We start from the raw sequence: 24302 nt of genomic DNA on the forward strand, positions 1-24302 counted from the left end.
ACGTGCTACATGCCCTGCCCATCTCAAACGTCTGGATTTAATGTTCCTAATTATGTCAGGTGAAAAATACAATGCTTGCAGTTCTGCGTTGTGTAAATTCTCTATTATATTACGGCGTTAAAATATGTTTTTAAAAATAATATACCTCGTTTGACGTTCTTGAAATTCTTGTTTAAATTTAGAAGTTCTACGTTTTATTTCCAAAAATTACAGAAAAACCTGGCTCGATAGAGAAAATCTGAATACAGGCTCGGATTCAACAACTTTCAAAGCCTAAAATCTGTCATATAAGTTTGATTATCGTATTAAATTTATTTTTTTTTTTAATCTTGAACTTTGCCCATTTTTACATTTTAAAATTTTTCTTTTCAAAATTACAGAAAAACTTGACGTGAGACAGAAAATGTGAATACAGATTCGGGTTCAGGGCACTTCAGTTAACTAGAATCAGTAATATTTTTCTCTTGTAGCAGAAAACATTTTTTTTTTCAAACGCGTATCATTGTAATTTGTTCATGTAAGTGTGGCTTCTTTAGTTATTACTTCTGTGTATAGATGGCGAAGATACAGTCAGTGTTGTCAATAGTACATAAAAATACCCGCGTTATAAAATTAAAAATTTAATCACCCTCTAATGAAAAAAAAAAAACACTAGATTTAGCAGGAAACCGCTGATACTGTCAATTATGACAATAATAATTTATACTTAATCTTCATCAACATTTTCCTAAATACTTTTTTATCCGTCCCAATAATAGGGCCATCTATCGAGAACTAGCCGAACTACTTCAAAGTTTGTCAATGTGTTATCTTTGGTTCTGACATACTTCGTTTACACGATCACAAAACTGGAAGTCAGATATATTTGAACGCCGTGTACCTCCTTGATTTTTCTCCCGCCCAACTCTCTCTCTCTCTCTCTGGACTGTAATTGTGGGTTTGGTACGCCACTGTAGATGACACCCAATTCCGGCACCAGCACACAGCGCAAAGTATGAAACAAAAATGTTACTAAAATGATTAAAAAAACGCTGGAACCTGTTCCTAGCTATAGTGCGTGTACTTCTATGTCCGGATTTTATTAAGAGGCTGTCAGAGCACAATACTGCGGCGTCCAGCACGGAACAAGTGAAGGTTTATTCACCCTACCGCTACACAAGGGAGCTGATTGGACTGTATCACGTCTGAGCTGCTTCATTCAGCGAAAATGCCTGACGATAACCAACAAAGAAAGTGATAGCATCGAGAATAAAATTATTCTAATTATCTATCTGTCTGTCTATCTGTCCGTTCGTCTGTCCCTCCTTTCGTCTGTCTATTTGAGCCTGAGGCTGAATCTGAATCTATAGTTTTCTGTTTATTTATGTACAGTGTGTTCATTTCAAATCTTCCTATAATTTCAGATGTGTAGGGAATGTGATTTTGTGGAAAAACATGTTGATTTAGTTTTCGAGGGGGAAGTTCAAAATCATTGGTGACTGAATTTTCTATTCTACCCGCATCCCCCCCCCCCACTTTTGAACTTAAAATTGTACCCCGTCTCTTCAGACACGTCATTTTAAAGGGGGATGACTTTCCAGAAACGTATCATTTAATTAATTGAGGTTTAGTTGATATTAAACCGTATTATTAAGATACTGTTCTACTACTGTGTGTACTAGAAAACAAACCCGTTGTTTTCCTGTATGACTGGAGTTCCTGTTATCGTAAAATTGTCCGACGGTTTGTTTGTTTGTTTTTTTTATGTATTTGTTGTTTAGTCAACTATCGGAAGACAGGTTTGAACCTCACAAGTGATAGCAACAAGGCACCACTTCTGAAACAACTAGGCCAAGAGATAATGGGGTAGGGTGGCCAGTTCCTTTCCCCCTCCATTGCATACACCAATCGCCGATTAGCTACATATTCCAATAATCAGACTTCAGATAATAATAATAATAATAATAATAATAATAATAATAATAATACTTTATTGCCAGAACAAAGATACATAATACTCGTGCTCAGGGAGCATTCCACATAAGTTAATGTTAAGACATTTTATTGAATAACAGAGTAAAAGGTAATAAAAGAAAAAAGAAGAAGAAAAAACACATATCACAATAATTGAACTTTAAATTTTCTCTGTTAACAGCAATTTTTAATAGATTTTTTTTAATAAGGAGCATTGGCAAATTGTATGTTTGGGAATTTATCTATTATCATGTTATAAAGCCTTGGACTGAAGTTGCTTCTGTGATTATAAGCTACAATGTGGTACATTTAGGAACTGTCAAGCATATGCTGTCAGATCTTTTGGTTTTATATTTATGTGAATATAAATTAAATATGTTTCGGTTTTTATGTACGAAATTCAGTAATACATTGTTATAAATTTGATGGAAGTGAAATACTTTAAATTATGAATACAGCAGCTCTGAAGGTTAATCAAGAGGTTTATTAAGGCATATTTTTATTATTATTTTCTGTAGCAGATTTATTGGCATGAGGGAGGTACTATAAGCACTGCCCCATCCTATAATGCCGTATTGTAATATAGCTTGTACTGATGCGAGATGCGTAAAGTATGGGCAGTCAAGTAATTTCGTAGGATGACGGAATAGTGAATAATTTTTCTTAATCTATTGCACAGAAAAAGAACATGTTTATCCCAACGTAAGTGTTGATCGATTATTATTCCTAGATACTTAACTTGAGGAGATTTCATTTAGAATAGGACAGTTACAACTATTAGAACAGGGCTGCAGAACTGTAGCTCTTGAGAGCGACTACTTTCCTCCGCTTTCTAACCCCACCCACCTTTTCTACCTGTGCGGTCTCAGCGTTATAGTTACGCTCGGCTAAATCAACATTCATTCTCGGGGCGGAAGTCGCTCATCCCCAATAGAAGTGGAGTGACGCTGACGTCATATTTCCTCTCCTTACGAGTTCTGCAGGCCTGTATTAGAAGAACAATTGGATGTATGAATTTTTAAACAGGAGCGAATCAGGAGATTTCATACCAACATATGTTAATGAAAACGGTACAACCGTAGGAAAACGGTACAACCGTAGGAAAACGGTACAACCGTAGGAAAATGGTACAACCGTAGGAAAACGGTACAACCGTAGGAAAACGGTACAACCGTAGGAAAATGGTACAACCGTAGGAAAACGGTACAACCGTAGGGAAATGGTACAACCGTAGGGAAACGGTACAACCGTAGGAAAATGGTACAACCGCAGGAAAACGGTACAACCGTAGGAAAACAGTACAACCGTAGGAAAATGGTACAACCGTAGGAAAATGGTACAACCGTAGGAAAACGGTACAACCGTAGAAAAATGGTACAACCGTAGGAAAACAGTACAACCGTAGGAAAATGGTACAACCGTAGATGCATACAAACAATTGTAGTTTCATTCCTGAAACTGGGTGACGTATTCTACATGCCGTGAATCTTTGATACAGCGCAGAATTTACTTTATAGAGGAAAGATCACGAAAACCCCAGAGAACCCTCCTTGTCTGTGACAAGCATCGAACCTACGTTTGCTGATTGTTAAGCCTAGGACACTGAGCTAATGCACAGGTGTAGACTCGAAGCTGATTGGATGCTGCAAACAGTGTGAAAAACGTGTCTCAGCCGGAGTTGCCCACAATTCCTCAATAAACGAGACAGGGCTGATTAGAAAACAGCGACGAGTACAGAATAGGCCGAGGAGACTGTGGGAATGTACGGCGCGTGATTGACAGCTGCAGGGTTTGTGGAGAAGTTACATGAACTGCAATCAACGAACAACACGACGTAGGCATAGGGGCGAGTATTATACCTCCCGTGCACACTTTGCTGTAGTCCAACACTGCCTGCAACACGATTCTCTGTACAGCGATTTCTACTAAACTATTGGACGGATTTTGTTCATATTCAGTATCTACGATTCAATTTATCAGGGAATGATGTACATGAAATATAATAATTTTAGTACTAGTCTGTCTGTGTACAGCGATTTATACAAAACTATTGGATGGATTTTGTTCATATTCAGTGTCTACGAGTCAATTTATCAGGGAATGATGTACATGAAATATAATAATTTTAGTACTAGTCTGTCTGTGTACAGCGATTTCTACTAAACTATTGGAAGGATTTTGTTCATATTCAGTATCTACGAGTCAATTTATCAGGGAATGATGTACATGAAATATAATTTTAGTACCAGTCTGTCTGTGTACAGCGATTTATACTAAACTACTGGACGGATTTTGTTCATATTCAGTATCTACTAGTCAATTTATCAGGGAATGATGTACATGAAATATAATAATTTTAGTACTAGTCTGTTTGTGTACAGCGATTTATACAAAACTATTGGATGGATTTTGTTCATTTCAGTGTCTACGAGTCAATTTATCAGGGAATGATGTACATGAAATATAATAATTTTAGTACTAGTCTGTCTGTGTACAGCGATTTCTACTAAACTATTGGATGGATTTTGTTCATATTCAGTGTCTACGAGTCAATTTATCAGGGAATAATGTACATGAAATCTATTATATTAGTACGAAAGCCTTCTGTTTTGTTCCTCGCACAGGTATTATGAATGCATCTTGCTTAAACGTAAGTTGAAAGGCTTGTTTTAATTGAAATGTAGGGAAATCAGAGATGTTAAGACGTTTTCAAACTGAAGAAAATGTTTTTCCATAAAAGTAATAGAGAAATAAATTACATTGCCAGTTTCTATCTAATGGCTTGTCGTTATTACTCCGTTCGGGTTGAAACATGATTTAGTGTCGGCAATAAACTTTTTTAATTGCGGTACGGACTTTGTACAATTATCGTAAATAGGTAACAAGACAAATATGGCATTAGAGATACATCCCGAAGAAATCGTTGCGATCTTACGAAAGATCGGCGTAAAGAACGAATATGTCTAATTTGCATCCATTAACGGGCGCGTTTAGTGCGTACGTTTTAGAAAGCTGCAGGCGACATCTACGGCAGCGTCCGTAGCGAAAAAGTCTTCATTTCAGAGACTTTCCGAAGAAACGTCAAGGAATGATACTAGATTCGATATAGGGAAGGGTTGGTTTAACCTTATTGGAACCATTTGAAAAGTTCGCAGAGAAAAACGATGAATGGCACATTTCTGTTAAGGAGTAAGTATTTAAATTCTGTAACTTGTTCCACAATATTACCTTCAATTACAATTTTTGATCGAATGCTCTCTTTTCCTTTGAATGTCATCACTTTAGTTTTACTTAGGGACACTGTCATTTGCTATTTTATTTAATGCATATACTGTATTGATTGCTGGAGGTTATCTTCCGAATTAGATATAATAATCTGATCATCCGAAAACATTAACGTTAATGCATATTCTCTTTTGCTAAAATTATAGGAGTAGGCTAGAAGGGTATAATATTCATCCATTTCTAGCAGTTTCATCAATGTATATGTTAAAAAGTAGCAGAGATATACTGTAGCCTTGTCTTACACCTATATTATTTTTTTTATTTCATTTATTTATTTTATTCCATAGATCTTACATGAGCAATGAAGCTTTAAGATTTGGAACATGTCAACATTTTACAATATTACAATTACAATTTTTACAAATTTTTATAGTTTTACAATTTAGTAATTTTCTACAATTTTTACAATTTTGTACAATTTTTTTACATTTTTTTTACATTTTGGCGAGATGTAGTGAGATGAGATGAGGTCCGAGGATTCGCCAAAATATTACCCGGCATTTGCCTTTTCGGTGGGGGAAACCTCGGAAAAACCCAACCAGGTAATCAAATCAAAGGGGGTAATCAAATCAAAGGGGTTGATGCCAAGGACTCGCCATAGACCATCCGGCTTCAGTCCCACGGCTGGGGAAAACCTCCGAAGAAACCAAAGTCCAAAGGGGGATCCAACCCATGCCCGAACGCAGCTCCGGATCAGCAGCCCAGCGAGTCTGTCGACTGAGCTACATCGATGGCTCTACTAAAAGTATACAATACATAGCCAATCAGATTATTAAATTTACAAACGCAAACGATCATTCATAAGTTGACCTATATTATAATACAAAACAATTTAATTAAATTTAAGGCATAAACAATTCAACCAGTTGTGATATACAGAAATTGATAATACATATCATGCAAACTACTTCAAATTACAAACACAAACAATTTATCAGTAGAGCTATATAGATTACTATTCAATTTAAAGCATATACAATTCATCGGCCAAAACTATACAAATATATACAATACAAAGTAGCATACTTTCATTAAGCTATACAAATTTGTGCAATTAATATCAAGTAAATTAATTCAATTTATAATCATAAACAATTCATCATTATATTCCTCTGTTTTTAACTCTTTGGCTTCTGATATCTGTATTTTTGTTCCTTGTTGTATATCTTTAGTTACTTCAATTAAATGGAGTAGAATACCTCGTTCAAACATAATTGTCCAAAGTACATGATGTCTCATAATTTTGTCAAAGGCTTTTGTGTAATCAATAAATAATATGTGTTTCTCTATCAAATTCTCTATTCCATTCATTTGGTTATATTTTTCTGTAATTTTAAATCAGTATCACTCCTTCTGTCCGAAATGTGTTTCCCTAAATACTGAAATTCTCTTACTTGTTCAATAAATTTCGCATGTTTACATGCATTCCCATACACTGGTCTTTCTAGTTGAAATTGCTATGCCATATTTCTGTGCAGTTATACATAATTTTGTTAAATGCTGTAACCAGAATGAAAGATTTTTGCAATGTTACTGGGTTTTATTTTACTAAATGGTTTGCTTATCGTCATTTCGATGATCATATCAATTTCGTGGAAGAAATGGACGACATTCGAAGCTTTGCTGTACCTTACTTCTTTCTTGCAAGACCTGTTATATTTTACACTAAGAAATATTTCATTTCCTGTTAATATTTTCCCAGCACGCAACTTTATCGTGACGTAACGATTGCGTAATAACCGGGATTAAAAATTTTCCCCCATATGCAATCACGAATTGACTGTAAGTTAGTAAAGTTGATTATTGGTTTCGACATCTGTCATGCTTTGATGTAAAACTTCAAGAATTTATGTCAAAATAACGCTTACGGTGAAACGAAACTCATTACCAGCATCCATTTTATTCCATTCACTGACGCTGCCGGTGACGTAAGCGGGTAATGAGCAGAATCTAATTTCCATAATGTTGCTGAATTCAGAATAACAACTAGGGCTTGCGTCTAGCACTGCATGTAGGCAATAACCAATCATTGCGTTTGTGGTGTAGTCGATTGTTGGAATCGATTGTGAGAAAGTCGATTTGTGTTGTTGTGGGAATAAATTTGTTTACATTGTTGTGAAGCAATTGTGAACGAATCTCAAGATTGTATGGACGTGAACGGAAACATAGCAAGACCGTTTGAGTATTCAAAATAAGAAACGTACATTACATACGGAGGAAATAGTAAATTGTAGGTTTTCGAGATATATTATTGTATTGTATTTACAGTATTTACATTCCATGGTATTCGTACATCGCTTCACAGCTAGAATATGGAACGTGTCAAAAAATCTTAATAGTACTACAAAGTCTTAATTATAGTCACAGTCTAGTTTGAATATACACAGAAGAGTTTTACAATATAGTCTACTAGTACAACACGAGGGGTTAGTATCGATACTTAATATAAGACAGAAATATTCATGCAGCGTTGTTGAATGTCATAAACTCACCTACAGAATACAGAGTAATTTATTTCAAAACGAATGATGCTAGCCACAATTTGTTATGCCTCAAATGTAGAGTATCTTTGGGAGATTACTAACCTCTATAGCAAATGTTGAAAATTCGTTATTTATTCAGCTGGAAATTCACTTAATGGCCTGTTTTTAACGTTAAATTAAACAGAAATTTTTATTCCCTGTCACGAGATGCTCAGATGTTTATTCTTTATTCCTCATTGTTGGCAGCTGTTTTCGACATTTTGTTTCAGTCACTGAAAATGCAGTACACATTAAGGGAAGAGGATGGTATTTTTGGTGAAAAATTAGTAAATTAAAAAAAAAAAATTAAATATTCTGTGATATGTGTGAAATGCATAGCATAACATTTTGTGGGTATTTGTGCCCTTATCGGATGTTGAGTCGCCATTTTTAAACTTCCTGCATTATGGATTTTTAAATCACTCGCCCACTTTTATTGTTGATCTAAATGAGGGGTTGGAAAGCAATGGTGGATCATTAATGTTTAGGTGAGGGGTTTGGACTTTTTCCATTGCTGGTTGTCACAATCAAAAAATTAAGAGACAACGTTTCGAAGGGTGGTTCTCTCCTTCCTTCCACCTGAAGACGAAGGGAGAACCACCCTTCGAAACGTTGTGTCGTAATTGTTTGATTGTGACAACCAGCAATGGAAAAAGTCCTAACCCCTCACCTAAACACTTTTATTGTTGTTTCCAGTAAATTAAATTTAAAAAAAAAAATTCTTTAAAATACTCTTTGATATGTGTGGAATGCATTGCATAACATATTGTGGGTATTTGTGCCCTTATCGGATGTTGAGACGTCATTTTTAAACTTCCTGCGCTATGGATTTTTAAATCAGACGCCCACTTGTATCGGTTTCCAGTAACTTCATTTTTTTGCTACATTGCCAGATAAAAATGGATATAATTTCTGAACTATTAAAGATACATGCATGAAATTTAGAACACACATTCTTTAGACTATTACGAAACGTTTGTCTGTAGCAGAATTTTGTTACTTGATTTCATTTTAAAAATACATCCGTTTGTTTGCAAGAAAGGAAATCAGAAAATTGTTATTAAATTTTAATTGTTTAATTTACAAATACATTGCAAAAAAAGTTTGAATCTATCTTTAAAAACGGTTTAGATATATCGGTTTAGTACAATCCTGCATTGGTTTTTTTTTTTTTTTTTTCAAATTTGGGCCCCCAAATAATTTTTTTTTTTTTTCAAATATTTATATTTGGTTGAGTTCCTACAGCTATGAGCTCTCTACATACAAAAAAATAATATTTTACACCAAATGGGAAAAAAGTTTTAAAAAATACCATCCTCTCCCCTTAAATCTACGGCTCTTCCTTGTGAAGCAATACTGGATTACGAATTCAATTACAGCTACTCAAAGGGCATAGAGAGAATTTGATGTTCGTAATCCCCCTCCCCAAAGAAACACAATACTAGGATCGGTAAACAAATTGGAAACAACTGGATCTCTGGTCAGTGAAAAAGGCAAACATCATAATCCATAATCGTAAACATATCAACGTACATTTACGTTTAACATTTCATTTTGAATGAAGCTTAAAATGTGCCAGTTAATGCATTGAAAGATGGAGGTTGGTTTTTGTATCTAGATTTAATGCCTGTCTATTTGAGAAATGCTACAAAATATGAACTGATTTTATTAGCAATAAACACTACTGTAGCAGGTAACTCAGGTAGCGTTTTTGTCTCGTGTTATTACATATGTAGAGTAGAAGATTATTCTGAGAAGGGAAGTGGCCTGGGGTAAACTGCGCTATCTATTTTACGAACTCTCCCACACGGAGAGTTGTATGCAAACAAAACAACCTAGCCAATAAAAATTACCGTTTCAGCATGGCATTGTCAAGCAAAAAAGAAAAGAAACTCCATGCAACAGGGGGGGAATAAAAACTGCATTTTAATGAAGTATACAACAAGATGTAATCTCATATTGCGAGATGCAGTCCGTTTGTAGTTGCATGTCATCGTATTCCAGTGTAACAATGCGCACATGGGCAGCCGGCCAAGCGAAAGATGAGGTACACAACATCGCCTGTCCTGGCCGCGTGTAATATAAAATGCACCGAGCTTACAGTGGCGGCTCTTGTGAATTGTTTATGGCTCACGTCGACCTGCAGGACATCCAAACTCGGAGTACGCTACACAGTTTCATTATTTACAAGCAGCAGTCTGACACTGTTGCCAGCTTGATTTTCTGAAAATTCCACATCTACCGTATAACATAAATATACGTTTCAAGCCTGAAGTATTTCGCTGTTATAACGTTGTATGCTTTGTTTAAATAAATTATTTTCAAACATTTACTGAAATAATATCGTTAAACACTAACAAGTAAGAGTTTTGTGGTGGAGAATCGAATCAACATACTCGAAAAGTGAGGGGATTGTATGAATTAAAACATTTCAAATTTAAAGAGAACTCAGGGATTGAATTTAAAAAATTTTCAAAATTTGTCTTTTTGTTCTAAATAATTAGGTAGAGTTTTGTGCGTAATTTGGTATATAATTTATTGAAATATTCTAATTGTGCTTTTAATTACGTAATATGTTTTATGTGCCAAACTGTTTTTTTCCTCCATTTCGCACTATTGCATAAAATATAAATATTTCTGAAACTGTTTGGTGAAGAAGGTTTTGTGTGTGTGTGTGCGTACGTGCGTGCGCCACCGGCGTAGCTCAGTCGCGACTAACTCGCTCGCCTGCCGCTCCGAAGTTGTGGTCGTGCTTGAGTTCGATTCCCGCTTGGGTTGATTACCTCGTTGGGTTTTTACGAGGTTTTCTCCAACCGTAAGGCGAATGTCAGGTAATCTATGGCGAATCCTCAGTGTCATCTCGGCAAATACGATCTCGTTATCACCAATCTAATCGACGTTAAATAACTAAATAACCTAGTAGTTGATACAACGTTAGTAAATAATCAAAGGATTGTGATTTGGAGAGTTTTGTAGCTAAACTAAATGTTGGAGGTGCTATTTATGATTTTAATGGCTGACTTTGTTGTGGATTTAAAAAAAAAAATTAAGTGTTGTATGTTTTCGAAAGTAAAAGTTTTTGTAATGTTTACTTCGTCGATCATGTTCTTGGAAGTTAAAAGTTTACAACATGTATAGCTTTTTCTCAGAAACAAAGACAGCTAGAAGCATATAATTTTTTCAACTTATCTACAGTATTACATCTTTTGTTGAGCTCTAATTTAATGTGATTTGGATAAAAATGTAGTTGTGCAAGAATATTAATGCATTTAATTTTTGTTACTAAGTAATCGGTTACAAAACAATAAAATAAAACTTATTCATTTTTTCAAAATGCACTTATTAACAATATCCACACGAGAACAACAACTGTTGTTAATGATAATGTCGTAATATTGATTTTTAAGATAAATAGCCTATTTCAAATATTTTAAATGTGTAGTCAATAAAGCTTTAGTTTTGTTTGTAATGCCATCGTCGTATTTCTTTATTAAGTACCGGATTCGTATTATTTCTTTAAAAATAAATAAATTTTACCACATTTAAATGTGCAGTTAATAAAAATTTGTTTTTGTTTCTGATGTCATCGTTCAATATGTTTATGTATCGAATTATTATCATTTCTTTAGGAAAATGAATAATTTTTACCAATTTTATAAACTATAGTAAATAAAGCTTCGCTTTTGTTTTTTGATGTCATTGTCCCATTCGCTTGTGTATCGAATTATTATCATTTCTTTAAAAATGAAGCAGTTTCAATTATGTTTAAACGTATAGTAAATTACTCTTCGCTTTTGTTTGTGACTTCATCGTATCATTTGTTTATGTATTGGATTATTATCATTTCTTTAAGAAAATGAATCAATTTTAACGATTTTTATACGTATAATAAATAAAGATATCCTTTTGTTTTTTTTACGTATATCTCATTTGTTTGTTTACCGGATTCTGAACATTTCATTAAAAATAAATGAGTTTTAAATGTTTTTAAATTTTTATTTAATAAAGTTTTGCGTTTCTTTGTGACATTTTTGTCTCATTTATTTATGTGTCGGATTCTTATAATTTGTTTGAAAATGAAATGTATAGTCCATAAAGATTTCCTTCTGCTTGTAATTCCATCGTTCCATTTGTTTGTGTATTGGGTCCATGACATTATTTCTATAAAGATAAACATTTCAGCCTTTCTGAACGTGCAGTGAACAAAGCTTTACTTTTGTATCTGACGTCATCCTTTTAGTTGTCTATATACCAGATTCATATTATCTTCGAATGCTTTAAGTACAATGCCGAAGGCAATGTTGTTATGCTGTGAACAAACCTAAAACAAAAAACAGAGCTAATGATATCTGTGAAGTGTTGTTTAGCTTCAATCTTTTTGTACAATAGAACTAATGCCTCGACCCGCTTGTATCTTCATCCTACATTACCGTAAAAGGATTTGCCCCTCACGCCCGAGGATCTTCTCCTTAATGGCGCACATGTTTCGAGGTCCTTTCTAATGGTGAGCGTGTGTTTCCTGTATTCCAGACCGCATTGCATCCTGGACAAGTTCCAGCCGTGCCTCTGGAGCCGAGGATGGCCCAGCTGGAAACCCTGGAGGCCAAAGTAAGTCAAAAATTTAAATTGATATGACAAAGAAGTAAAAAGCTGAGTGTGTGACGTTTGTATGGATATGATGGCAAAAAAACTGAACGAATCTGAGAGATCGTGCTGCTAGAAAAGAATCATTTCAGAGTTTAATTTAAGACATTTCTGCGTAAGTATTGGACTGTGTACAACGATTTCTACTGAACTACTGGACGGATTTTGTTCATATTCAGTATCTACGAGTCAATTTATCAGGGAATGATGTACATGAAATATAATAATTTTAATACTAGTCTGTCTGTGTACAGCGATTTCTACTAAACTATTGGACGGATTTTGTTCATATTCAGTATCTACGAGTCAATTTATCAGGGAATGATGTACATTAAATATGATAATTTTAGTATAGTCTGTCTGTGTACAGCGATTTGTACTAAACTATTGGACGGATTTTGTTCATATTCAGTATCTACGAGTCAATTTATTAGGGAATGATGTACATGAAATATAATAATTTTAGTACTGGTCTGTCTGTGTACAGCGATTTATACAAAACTATTGGACGGATTTTGTTCATATTCAGTATCTACGAGTCAATTTATAAAGGAATGATGTACATGAAATATAATAATTTTAGTACTGGTCTGTCTGTGTACAGCGATTTATACTAAACTATTGGACGGATTTTGTTCATATTCAGTATCTACGAGTCAATTTATCAGGGAATGATGTACATGAAATAAAATAATTTTAGTACTAGTCTGTCTGTGTACAGCGATTTCTACTAAACTATTGGACGGATTTTGTTCATATTCAGTATCTACGAGTCAATTTATCAGGGAATGATGTACATGAAATATAATAATGTTAGTACTAGTCTGTCTGTGTACAGCGATTTATACTAAACTATTGGACGGATTTTGTTCATATTCAGTATCTACGAGTCAATTTATCAGGGAATGATGTACATGAAATATAATAATTTTAGTACTGGTCTGTCTGTGTACAGCGATTTATACTAAACTTTTGGACGGATTTTGTTCGTATTCAGTATCTACGAGTCAATTTATCAGGGAGTATAGGCCATGAATTTACGTAGCATTCGCTTTACATTTTTAGAAAAAGAAATGGATAAACCCGACTAAATTATCAGTCCAGCCAGAACTGGAACGACGCCAGTTGCTGTACTTATGGTAACGTCTTCAATAAATTTTTTGGTGTAGAATCTAGAGAACGCTATCTCAGCACAGCATCTCTAATGTCCAATGAAGTACGTATAGTTCTCGAGGTCAGAATCGAGAAATCCAATCATGACTGGTGGTTTTGAAATGGAGGAAGGCTGTAAATGTCGCCTGTAAATTATTTAGGTTCTTGTAACGGCTACTGTACCTTCAATCCTTTATCTGCGATCCGTGACTGTATAGGTCCAATTTAAATTTGTCATGTACACAGACCGTATTGGAAAGAAAGTGGTGACATAAAAACGACGTATTATAAGATTTCTTCTTTAGGGAATCCGCCTTAAAGGAATTATATGTTAAATTGCCAGGACATAAATTAATGCTGGAAGGTGACAAGATAATTTATTGTCTAGTGTAGGAGAAACAGAAAGCTTGGTAGTCATTGAGAAGTGAGGGAATGGTAGTGAGTCATGTTTAATGCACTTGACTCGAGTGGACAGGATGTTGTGTAACTCTACATTGCTTATGACAGCAGCAGAGCAACACAAGCTTAATGATCAGGTCTTGTCCGGCTGATCACAATCAGTATCAGTATCAATAGCAGTTGCAGCGATTTCTGTTATAAATAATTCACTTTCCAGTTTTGGATTAATAAGCCTTTCCGTCCACATTCTTGTCAGAATTACCAACTCTCCTATTAGATTAAAATTGATTTGATTTAGTATGACCGAGAGAGATGCGTGATATTTAGACATGGTAGATTTTAGTAAATTGAAATAAAAAAAATTAGCATTTCAAAAATCAAATTGATAATTTTATAGTACTTTTAATGTTGGAACTTAGCATTTTTTTTTTTAGCTTTTTGGGATGGAAAATTTTAAGGACACACGTATGATTTTTAAAACTTTCAAAAATTTTCGTCCAAAATTTGTGAACTTTAAACTACATAAACATACCTACAATAATATTATTTGTACAAAAGTTGATGTCATTAGGGCTAATAGTTTTTGAATTTATATTTTTAAAATATATCTTATATTGACTTCACTAAAAAAGACTCCTTGCGTCAAAGCTTTCAGAGCTTTTAGTTCATATTTGCTCAAAAGCTTGAAAATTGTCACGGGAATAAAAATTAATTAGAATTTGAAGGAGAAGGATTACAAAGACTTGTTAGGATGTTGAATAATATTAGAATTTGAAGGGGAAGGATTACAAAGACTTGCTAGGATGTTAAATAATATTAGAATTTGAAGGGGAAGGATTACAAAGACTTGTTAGGATGTTGAGGAATATTAGAATTTGAAGGGGAAGGATTACAAAGACTTGCTAGGATCTTAAATAATATTAGAATTTGAAGGGGAAGGATTACAAAGACTTGTTAGGATGTTGAATAATATTAGAATTTGAAGGGGAAGGATTACAAAGACTTGTTAGGATGTTGAATAATATTAGAATTTGAAGGGGAAGGATTACAAAGATTTGTTAGGATGTTGAGGAATATTAGAATTTGAAGGGGAAGGATTACAAAGACTTGTTAGGATGTTGAGGAATTTTAGAATTTGAAGTGGAATAATTACAAAGACTTGTTAGTAGCTACTTGTATTAATAAATTGAAAATAGGAAAATTAAAGATAGTGATAAGGAAAAAGAAGATATAAATATTGGAAGCAAAGAAAAAATAAAAAATATAATATTTAGTTATAAGAGGTCAAGAATTTATAGAAATATATGAAGTAGAAAATCAAAATAAACAGAAATGTTAGGAGGTGGGTAGAAAGACTATTAGAGGAGTAGAAGGATTATAAAACTTATCAGAAAGATTAAAGAGAAGGGAAGTAATATTGAGAAGTAAGTTAAGGATAGGAATGAGGAGAAGGTACGGAGGAATAGAAAGAGGAGATAAGTAAAAAGAGGTATGAAAATTTAAATTAGTTGAAGAATAAAAAAGGTAAAGACGTGGGGGAGGAGGATAATGACCAGGGAACGGATTTATATGGACTAAAAATATATGAAATATGTAAATATATATGTAGTTATTTTTACCAAAATATGGAATTAAATATGGATTTTTACCAAAATATGGAATTAAATATGGACTTAAAATTATAAAAAAATGACTATGTACGTTAAATATTGGTACATTTTAATCAAACTAAACAAAAAATATAATGGACGTACCTTATCTTCCAATGTAGTTTCAACAAAACACAATTTTTATTGTCTGTTACCATAACAATAGGTTACAAACATTTCTTTCAAGTGCTGAAAAGTGAATCTTCTTCTATTGTCTCTGAGGATAGATTTATACTGACTAAAAGAGCGTTCGACGTCACAAGAAGTAACTGGTACATAATTCAATTTCACAATGTCTGCTGGGGATAAGTCCAAGTTAATCTTCACTGTTGATTCACCACTCATCACAGCAACAACCTTTTGTAGTTCTTCATATCCAGGGTTTTTTGAAAGTACAGTGTCCACCTTAGCTCTTACTGCATCTGCAACTTTACCTCTACCACGATTCAGTTGTTCCACAGTACTATTTATAATTTCAAAACTTTCAGATAGTGAAAGGTGCCTATTTTGGAGACTTTTGAGCGTTTTTATGATGCATGAAAATGTATGCTGAATGTGAGCTAAGTCATTCTTCACACTTATGTCACAGGTAACTGTTTTCGAAGTATCAATTGAGACTGCATCTTCAGAGTCCAATGCAAGGAGAACATTGTTAATAGAGTCTATATGTTCGGCATAATATTCAACTGCTTCTAGCCATGTACCCCATCTAGTTAAAATTGGCTTTGGTGGCAATGGAATTTCAGGGTACATTTCTTTCAACACGTTAACTCTACTGGGAGCTTTGAGAAATACTTTTTTCACTGATGAAATCAACAAATCTACTTTAGGGAAATTGTCTCTGACCACTTCTGCCACACGATGAAATGCATGCGCCACACAAGTAAAATGAGTCAATTTAGGATATACAACAGATAATGCTTGTCCAGCTTTGACCATATAAGGGGCAGCATCGCTAATAAAGAATAACACATTATCGTACATAATACCCTTTGGCCACAGGATACCCATAGCTTCGTTGAACAGTTTAACTATAGTTTTGTTATTGCACTTTTCTAGAACATCACAATGTAAAAGAATTCGTTCAGAATATTGTTCACTTAACAAACCGATAACTACATTACCAACAAGTCTACCTTCTTTGTCGGGAGTCTCATCAATGGAAACCCAAATTGAACTATCTTTAATTTCATCTCTTATCTTCTGTATTGTCTCATCGTAGATGGATGGAGCATACGTCTTCCTAAGTGTTGACTCATCCGGGATTGTATGTTGAGTATATTTTTCAAGGAATTCCCTGAAGACCTTATTCTTTAGTTTGTAGAGAGGAATATCAGCAGAGATGAGAGAACGGCACAGGTCGATGTTAAACTCAGATCTTACATTCGATGTTGTTGGTTGTGTTAAAAACAATTGTCTCTGCTTGGAATTTAGTTGTTTGTTGGCCTGATGTTTACTAGTTGTAATGTGTTGTTGCACCAGGAACTTTTGTGTAGATGATACTGCACACTGACACAAATTACAAAATAATATTTTATTGTCAGTTGATAAACCATCTTCTTTAAATTCTGAAATGTAACTTGTTAGTTTTGATTTTAAATTGACTGAATGACGTACTTTTGGCATATTTACCGTCTTTATAGTATGATTTACAAAACTGAACCTATGTGTACTCTGACTGGCATTTAACTGTTGAGCTGCACAACTGAAGTCTGTTAAAAATTTTAAATTAAATTAATACAGTTTTGTAACTTACTTTCCCATTGTTGATAGGACTGCTAATTTTCAAATAACTCTGATGTTAAAGGGATTACTGAACATGTGTTTAAATCTCTATTGTTGAAATGTATTTTTAAAAGTTAATGGAATTTTGTTTTGTTTTATTGTTAAACCTAATATAATATGGACTGTTTTATATGAAATATGGAAAATATATGGAAATTAACGAAAATATGTACTAAACTCTAAAATATGGAAAAATATGGAAAATAAAAGTAGGATTTTTCACCCCTACACATTGTGAAACATAAAGATAATGCAAAATATAAATTATATTAGCTTTATAAGTAAATATGTATTTACATATAAATCCTTTCCCTGATAATGACTAATAAAGGAGACAGGACAAATAATATAGTAATAGTTGGAGGACAAAGAAAGAGAAAATGAGAGGGACGAAGATGAAGAGAAAGAGATCAGGAGAAGGAGAAGCATAACTGCAATAACGGCATGGCAATCAGTTGCATAGAGCGCAATGCATGCTGGGATCGTGTCTTAATCAGATCGCGGAGGATTTGCAGATCACGCTTTGCAAAGTGGCTGTCAGGCTAATTTGACCCCGTTCGTTCCCCGCTTCGACCTCTCCCCTGGTTCACAGTAGCAGAGCGCTGCATGCTCGATAATTGGCGGCTGTAATGAGCTCGGAGATAAATCAAGTAACCGCGAGTTAAGGAAACCTTGCTTCATGCCCAGGTCGGACAAGAAGTGACCTGCACGATCTCTTGAAGACGCTTCACTCAACACACATCTACTATGTCTTTCAGAAGGTGGGCACCTCCCGTTATGGTCAACGAAGACCTTTCTGAACTCCGTTAGTAAGTGGGGGCAGCTGTGAAACTGAATCCATTAACCCCTTTGGTTACGATTAGCAGACGTCTGGATTTCGCCGGACATGTCCTGCTTTTTAGGTGTGTCCAAGTCCCACCAGGCATTGTAGAAGATGAGAAATTGGCCTGCTTTTGTCTCCCGTCAACCTTTAGGGGACCAAAGAGAAAAACTGTCTATGTCTGGAATCCATTAGAGGAATTATGGTTTTTACTCAGAATTTATGAATATTATATCTGGAGTTCCTCAGGGATCAATTTTAGGTTCACTGTTTTTTCTGCTTTGTATTAATGATTTAGCATCAATCATAAATAATAATTTCTTCTCATTATTATTTAGGCTATAGCTTATTCTTCACCCTAGATCAGGAATCCTTCCATGCCTTTCTTGATCTTTCAGTGCTTCTCCTTACAGTTGGCAGATTATCACTCGCCACGCGAACAGTTCTATCTAGTCCCAAACGAGATATCAGTAACCCCGATTTTCCGTCACTTTATTAACCGACTGTCTTCTTTTGTCGTTTTTTTTTTTTTTTTTTTTTTTTTTTTTGCTGCAGAGAAAATTTGAAGTACGATACATTATATTGGTACGAATTTTTTTACAGAGTGTTTTTTTTACAAACCTCTACCCTTATACAGTATGGTCTACTCTTCGAGGGACCGTACTGTCTAACTTCAATGCAAAATGCTTCCACAGTTGTCGAAAGGAAGCATGTTGTGCTAGGAAAAATGTGTAAGTAGGGTTACCATGAGAACAAATTCTATAGGAGGACATGGAATCTAAAATAAAAGGACATGGCTGAAAAAAGGACTTTTTAAAAATTGGTATGAACAAAATTAAGTAAAGATAATAACAATGCCTCATCTTAGTTAGTTCTCTCACTAGTTGCTGGACCAGTATTACATCTGAACCCTACTTATCGGTGAAGCCTTGTGCACGAGAGCCTGAAGAGACAAACTTATATCTTGTAACAAATAACTATGGAGCTGTTCACAGGACATGTGCTTGAAATTATATTTCACCGTGATGATACCTCTGACTGTCTCCGTTAGCATGCGATTTCGTTCTTTTGTCCATTGAGCAGATATTAGGGGAAATACTCTCTCAGCACTTCCATTGTGACTTGGGATAAATAAATAGAATTTACATATTTTTAAGTATTCTGAGAAAGTTTCAGTGCTTGCAGAACTATTGGAATTGAAGTATTTTCACCATTGTTTATCTAAATTTAAATCTTTGTCCAAATTAACTTGATTGGAATATCTTTGTACATTGAAGAATAACATAGACAAAATAGCTTAGAATCATGAATAGTGACGTTTTTAGAGTGTAAGAATTCAATGCATGTCAATAGGTCATCATACTTTATGTGCTACAGCTTCAACCATTGAAAGCAGTTAAATTCTTTCATAGGTTTTCATCATTTGTTTAGATATTCTATGCATAATATCGCACATTATTCAATATTCATATTAGTTCTAGTTGAAATGCGAAATGCCGGACATTCCAATTTTTTTTAAATGCCTGCCGGACAGGATAAAATGATTAAAAAAGAGGACATATCCTCTTTTTACCGGATGGATGGTAAACCTATGTGCAAGTAATTGAGTGGTTTGGGAAAAGACAAAAGTGTGGTTCATCTCGCATTAGAATACGAAATAGGAATTACAACTGTGCGCGATGTAATGAAGAACAAATGTAAAGTGTGTGAATCTACAATATGAGACCTGTACTATTCCTATCTTTACACAGACAGCCGTCAATAGGAGTTTCCTTGTCCATTAAAAGCCCGTCGTTGAAAACCAGACTCAAATTAGCGAACTTCTGATGCACGAACTAGCGTGTTAAAACAAAAGACTACGGAGGAAATTACGAAACTATTATGCGGTCTTACTAATAAAAACTCTATATACAGACGTTTAACTGTCTTATACTTATGCAATGATTAGCTCGTTTATACGTCATGTGTAAATTCCTTACTAATAATCATTACATACGTCGTGTATAACAGTATAACTGTTACGTCATAGTTTCGTCATTACTTCGTTACGAAAGGTAATAGAATAACTGAGATTCTCTATTGCATCCGGTAGAGCGCTCTAATGTGCCGTGTTAAGTATCGATAGTACAACTGGCTCTGATCGATTACCACACTATATTTTGGTCAAAGAGTACAAGCTACAGCAATATTATTCTACTTATTCTGTGCTCTTTGGTTTGTTCTTCTGTGGTTACAAGACAACTATCATCATAAAATAATACGAACAGCTGTTAGAGGGGCGGCCATTTTTTCCCTATATACAACGCTTAAACAAGGGGTTTCGTGTATATAACTACAGCAAAGCAATTCCCATTGTATAGTTACAGACTGTTTATACATCCATCGCTTATGCATGGTTTATTAGTAACGTTTTCTGTCTCAACGCGGTATAAGTCTCGTATAAAAACTATACACGGTTTATTAGTAAGAGCGTTAGTTTAGGAGAACCTTTAATGGTACGGATTATCAGTTTTTTTTTCGATTAACCGTTCACTCCGTCCCGTTCATTATCACGGATACAATTTATTAATAGTTCATAAATATAGTACATACACTGAATAATTACAATTAATCTATACACAATTAGTATAAATTCACACAATAAATAATATTAAATATACAATTTTATAACGCAATTTCTATAATTCATTATCACGGATAATAGAGGCTCTACTGTATGTTCATTTCACTCAAGTGTTCTTCTCTCTGCACAATCTTTTGTGTGTTTAACTGCTGTTTTATATCTTCATTTCTGATTTTGTTCCTTCTTTATTTACTAATGAGTTTGTGGAGCTATGGACAATGCTTTCCTTTAGCACGGAGTAACCCTCGAAATAAGGCACAGCTGATATTGCTCGGCTAGCGATTTTTTAAATACATAGTTACCTCCGAGACCTGTATTTCCCGCTCTCAAAAGTAACCTATCCGAATGTAGCCTGTAAAATTTGTTTTAGGTTAATAAAATTGAACAATTAATTCAAAGTCAGCTGTTAAAATATTTATTTATGCAACTCTATTTCTGTCAGTTCATATCAAACTGCCTTCAGTTTCGCGTAATAAGATTCGTGTTTTAATTATCTATACAGAGATGACTCCACTGTGTAGCAACAGTAACAAATATAAATGATACTCGGGAGGAAATTAAACACAGAATAAATATGGGAAATGCGTGTTATTATTTGGTTGAGAAGCTTTTGTCATCCAGTCTGCTGTCCAAAAATCTGAAAGTTAGAATTTATAAAACAGTTATATTACCGGTTGTTCTGTATGCTTGTGAAACTCGGACTCTCACTTTGAGAGAGGAACATAGGTTAAAGGTGTTTGAGAATAAGGTGCTTAGGAAAATATTTGGGGCTAAGAGGGATGAAGTTACAGGAGAATGGAGAAAGTTACACAACACAGAACTGCACGCATTGTATTCTTCACCTGACATAATTAGGAACATTAAATCCAGACGTTTGAGATGGGCAGGGCATGCAGGACGTATGGGTGAATCCAGAAATGCATAGGCCTATAGAGTGTTAGTTGGGAGGCCGGAGGGAAAAAGACCTTTGGGGAGGCCGAGACGTATATGGGAAGATATTATAATGGATTTGAGGGAGGTGGGATATGGTGATAGAGACTGGATTAATCTTGCTCAGGATAGGGACCAATGGCGGGCTTATGTGAGGGCGGCAATGAACCTCTGGGTTCCTTAAAAGCCAGTAAGTAAGTGTAGCAACATATTTCTCGCTGTAGTGTGAAGACATAAGCATTGCCAACTGTCTCCACACACATTAAATAGTTCATAGTTCTCGGTGTAGTGTGTTACGGTCCTCAGACAAATGAGGATATAAGTAGTAGGGAACAATGGATGGAAAAATGAAGAAGAAATAGGGGAGTAACAATTATTCTAAAAGAGTATGGAAGATAAAGGAAAAGGGTTAAAACGAAAGGAGGATAAAAAGTGTGAAGAAATTGGTTAAAAATACGCGTAAATTCAAAGATGACCGCAGGACTGGTGTGTGGTGAACTTCCCTGGCAGTGTGTCCGGTGCACGGTGACAAGAATGAAGCCAGACCTGATCTGCCGGCCAGCAAAAAGCCAAACACGTGCATTAGCAACTCTCATTACGATTCCTGTAATGAAATCAACACTAATGGGAACCGGTTCAATCGAATTATTTTTATCTGTTCCTGCGAATCATTAATAATGGAGCACGCTGGGCAACGGTCCGGTAATTGAATCCTGCCTGGGTGAGACGCACGGGGTTCTGAATGCCTGCAACTGGCTTATTTACAATTGTAAGGTGTTTGGAAATTAACTGAAACAGCTGTAACAGGGATTTCCAAACCATGAGCAGAGGACTGCCACCACCTACATAGAGGCTATATATACAGGGTGTTTCGGATGATATTTAGGAACTGAATGACGTGTAAGTGTCTTTCCTTCCTCGTCCTTTTCTTCTTATTCTCTCTCTTATATCTCGTCTTTTTTCCGTCTTTTGTGTTTTTCTCATTCTCGTCTGATCTTTATGTTTTCGTTCCCCTTATTGAGTTTTTTTCTCTTCTCTTCTCTTCTCTTCTCTTCTCTTCTCTTCTCTTCTCTTCTCTTCTCTTCTCTTCTCTTCTCCTCTCCTCTCCCCTCCCCTCCCCTCCCCTCCCCACCCCTCTCACCTCCTCTCCTCTCCTCTTCTCCTCTCCCCTCCCCCTCCCCACCTCTCCTCTCATCACCTCTTCTCTCTCCCCTCCCCTCCCCTCCACTCCTCTCCCCTCTCCACTCCTCTTCCCTCCTTCTCCCTCCTCTTCCTCCTCTCTTCTTCTTTCTCGTGTCTCCTGCTCCGCTGCCCCTGCTCTCCTCCGTCTCCTCTTCTCTTCTCTTCTCTGTCACTTCTCTTCTCTCTTCCTCTCCTCCTCTCCCCTCCCTGTCTCCTCTCCTCTCATCTCGCTCTTCTTCTCTCTCCCCTCCTCTTCCCTCTCTCTCTCGTCCTCTCCTCTTCTCTTTCTTTTCTCTTCTCCTCATCCTCTCGCCTACTCGCTCTCTCCTCTTCTCTTCTCTCTCTTCTCTTCTCTCTCTCTTTCTCTTCTTCTTCTTCTCTTCTCTCTCTCTCTCGCTCTCTCCTCTCCTCCTCCTCTCCTCTCTCTCCTCCTCCCTCCTCTCCTCTCGTCTCATCTCCTCTTCTCTCTCCCCTCCCCTCTCCACTCCTCTTCCTTCCTCTCCTCTCCTCTCCTCTTCTCTTCTCTTCTCCTCTCCCCTCCCCTCTCTTCTCTTCTCTTCTCTTCTCTTCTCTTCTCTTCTCTTCTCTTCTCTTCTCTTCTCTTCTCTTCTCTTCTCTTCTCTCTCCTCTCCTCTCCTCTCCTCTCCTCTCCTCTCCTCTCCTCTCCTCTCCTCTCCTCTCCTCTCCTCTCCTCTCCTCTCCTCTCTTCTCTTCTCTTCTCTTCTCTTCTCTTCTCTTCTCTTCTCTTCTCTTCTCTTCTCTTCTCTTCTCTTCTCTTCTCTTCTCTTCTCTTCTCTCCTCTCCTAGAAATCTAAATATTCTTACTACTGTTCCTTGTCTATACAGAGTTTAATAAAATTTGGTCGTTTTTGCTCCCTTTTCGGGATAAAAATTGTTTTATATGAAATATTTGATAGCGTGTTTAGGGAAAGCCATTGATTTAATTCCCAATATATTCAGTTAATTTAGGAGAGGAATGTATTTAATAAATGATCAGAAAAATTTAGTTTTGTCCTTTAAATGTAAAGAAATTGGATCTGAACAATTGTAACTTTTCCTTCTGCAAAGAAATTTTGAAATGTTAAATTTGTTCTGATCAAATTTCTGCAAATTTAAAGGACAAAACTAAAACTCTTTCAATAATTTATATCATAATACATTGCTCTCTTAAATTGACTGAGCATATTGGGAATTCAGTCAATGAATTTCCCAAAACACGCTATGAAATGTTTGATATAAAACAATTTTTATCTCGAGCAGAGTTGTAGAGTGTGATGCGAAAACTCTCTCAGCCCATTTGGCCATTTTCAAGATTTATACATATCGTCGGTTTACAAGCAAAACAATATAGGGGAGAG

General features: G+C 35.4%; 1 protein-coding gene across 1 annotated transcript in view; it reads left to right on the forward strand.

The window, feature by feature from the left end:
• Nucleotides 1-24302, forward strand: part of sprt (PDZ domain-containing protein sprite) — a 197816-nt gene that overhangs the window by 112288 nt on the left and 61226 nt on the right. Inside the window, exon 3 of the mRNA XM_069832088.1 lies at nt 12291-12368. Coding sequence (XP_069688189.1) covers nt 12291-12368 — 78 coding nt within the window. The remainder of the gene's footprint in view (nt 1-12290; nt 12369-24302) is intronic.

The sequence above is a fragment of the Periplaneta americana genome, chromosome 1 (genome assembly GCF_040183065.1).
Source record: "Periplaneta americana isolate PAMFEO1 chromosome 1, P.americana_PAMFEO1_priV1, whole genome shotgun sequence".
NCBI lineage: Eukaryota > Metazoa > Arthropoda > Insecta > Blattodea > Blattidae > Periplaneta > Periplaneta americana.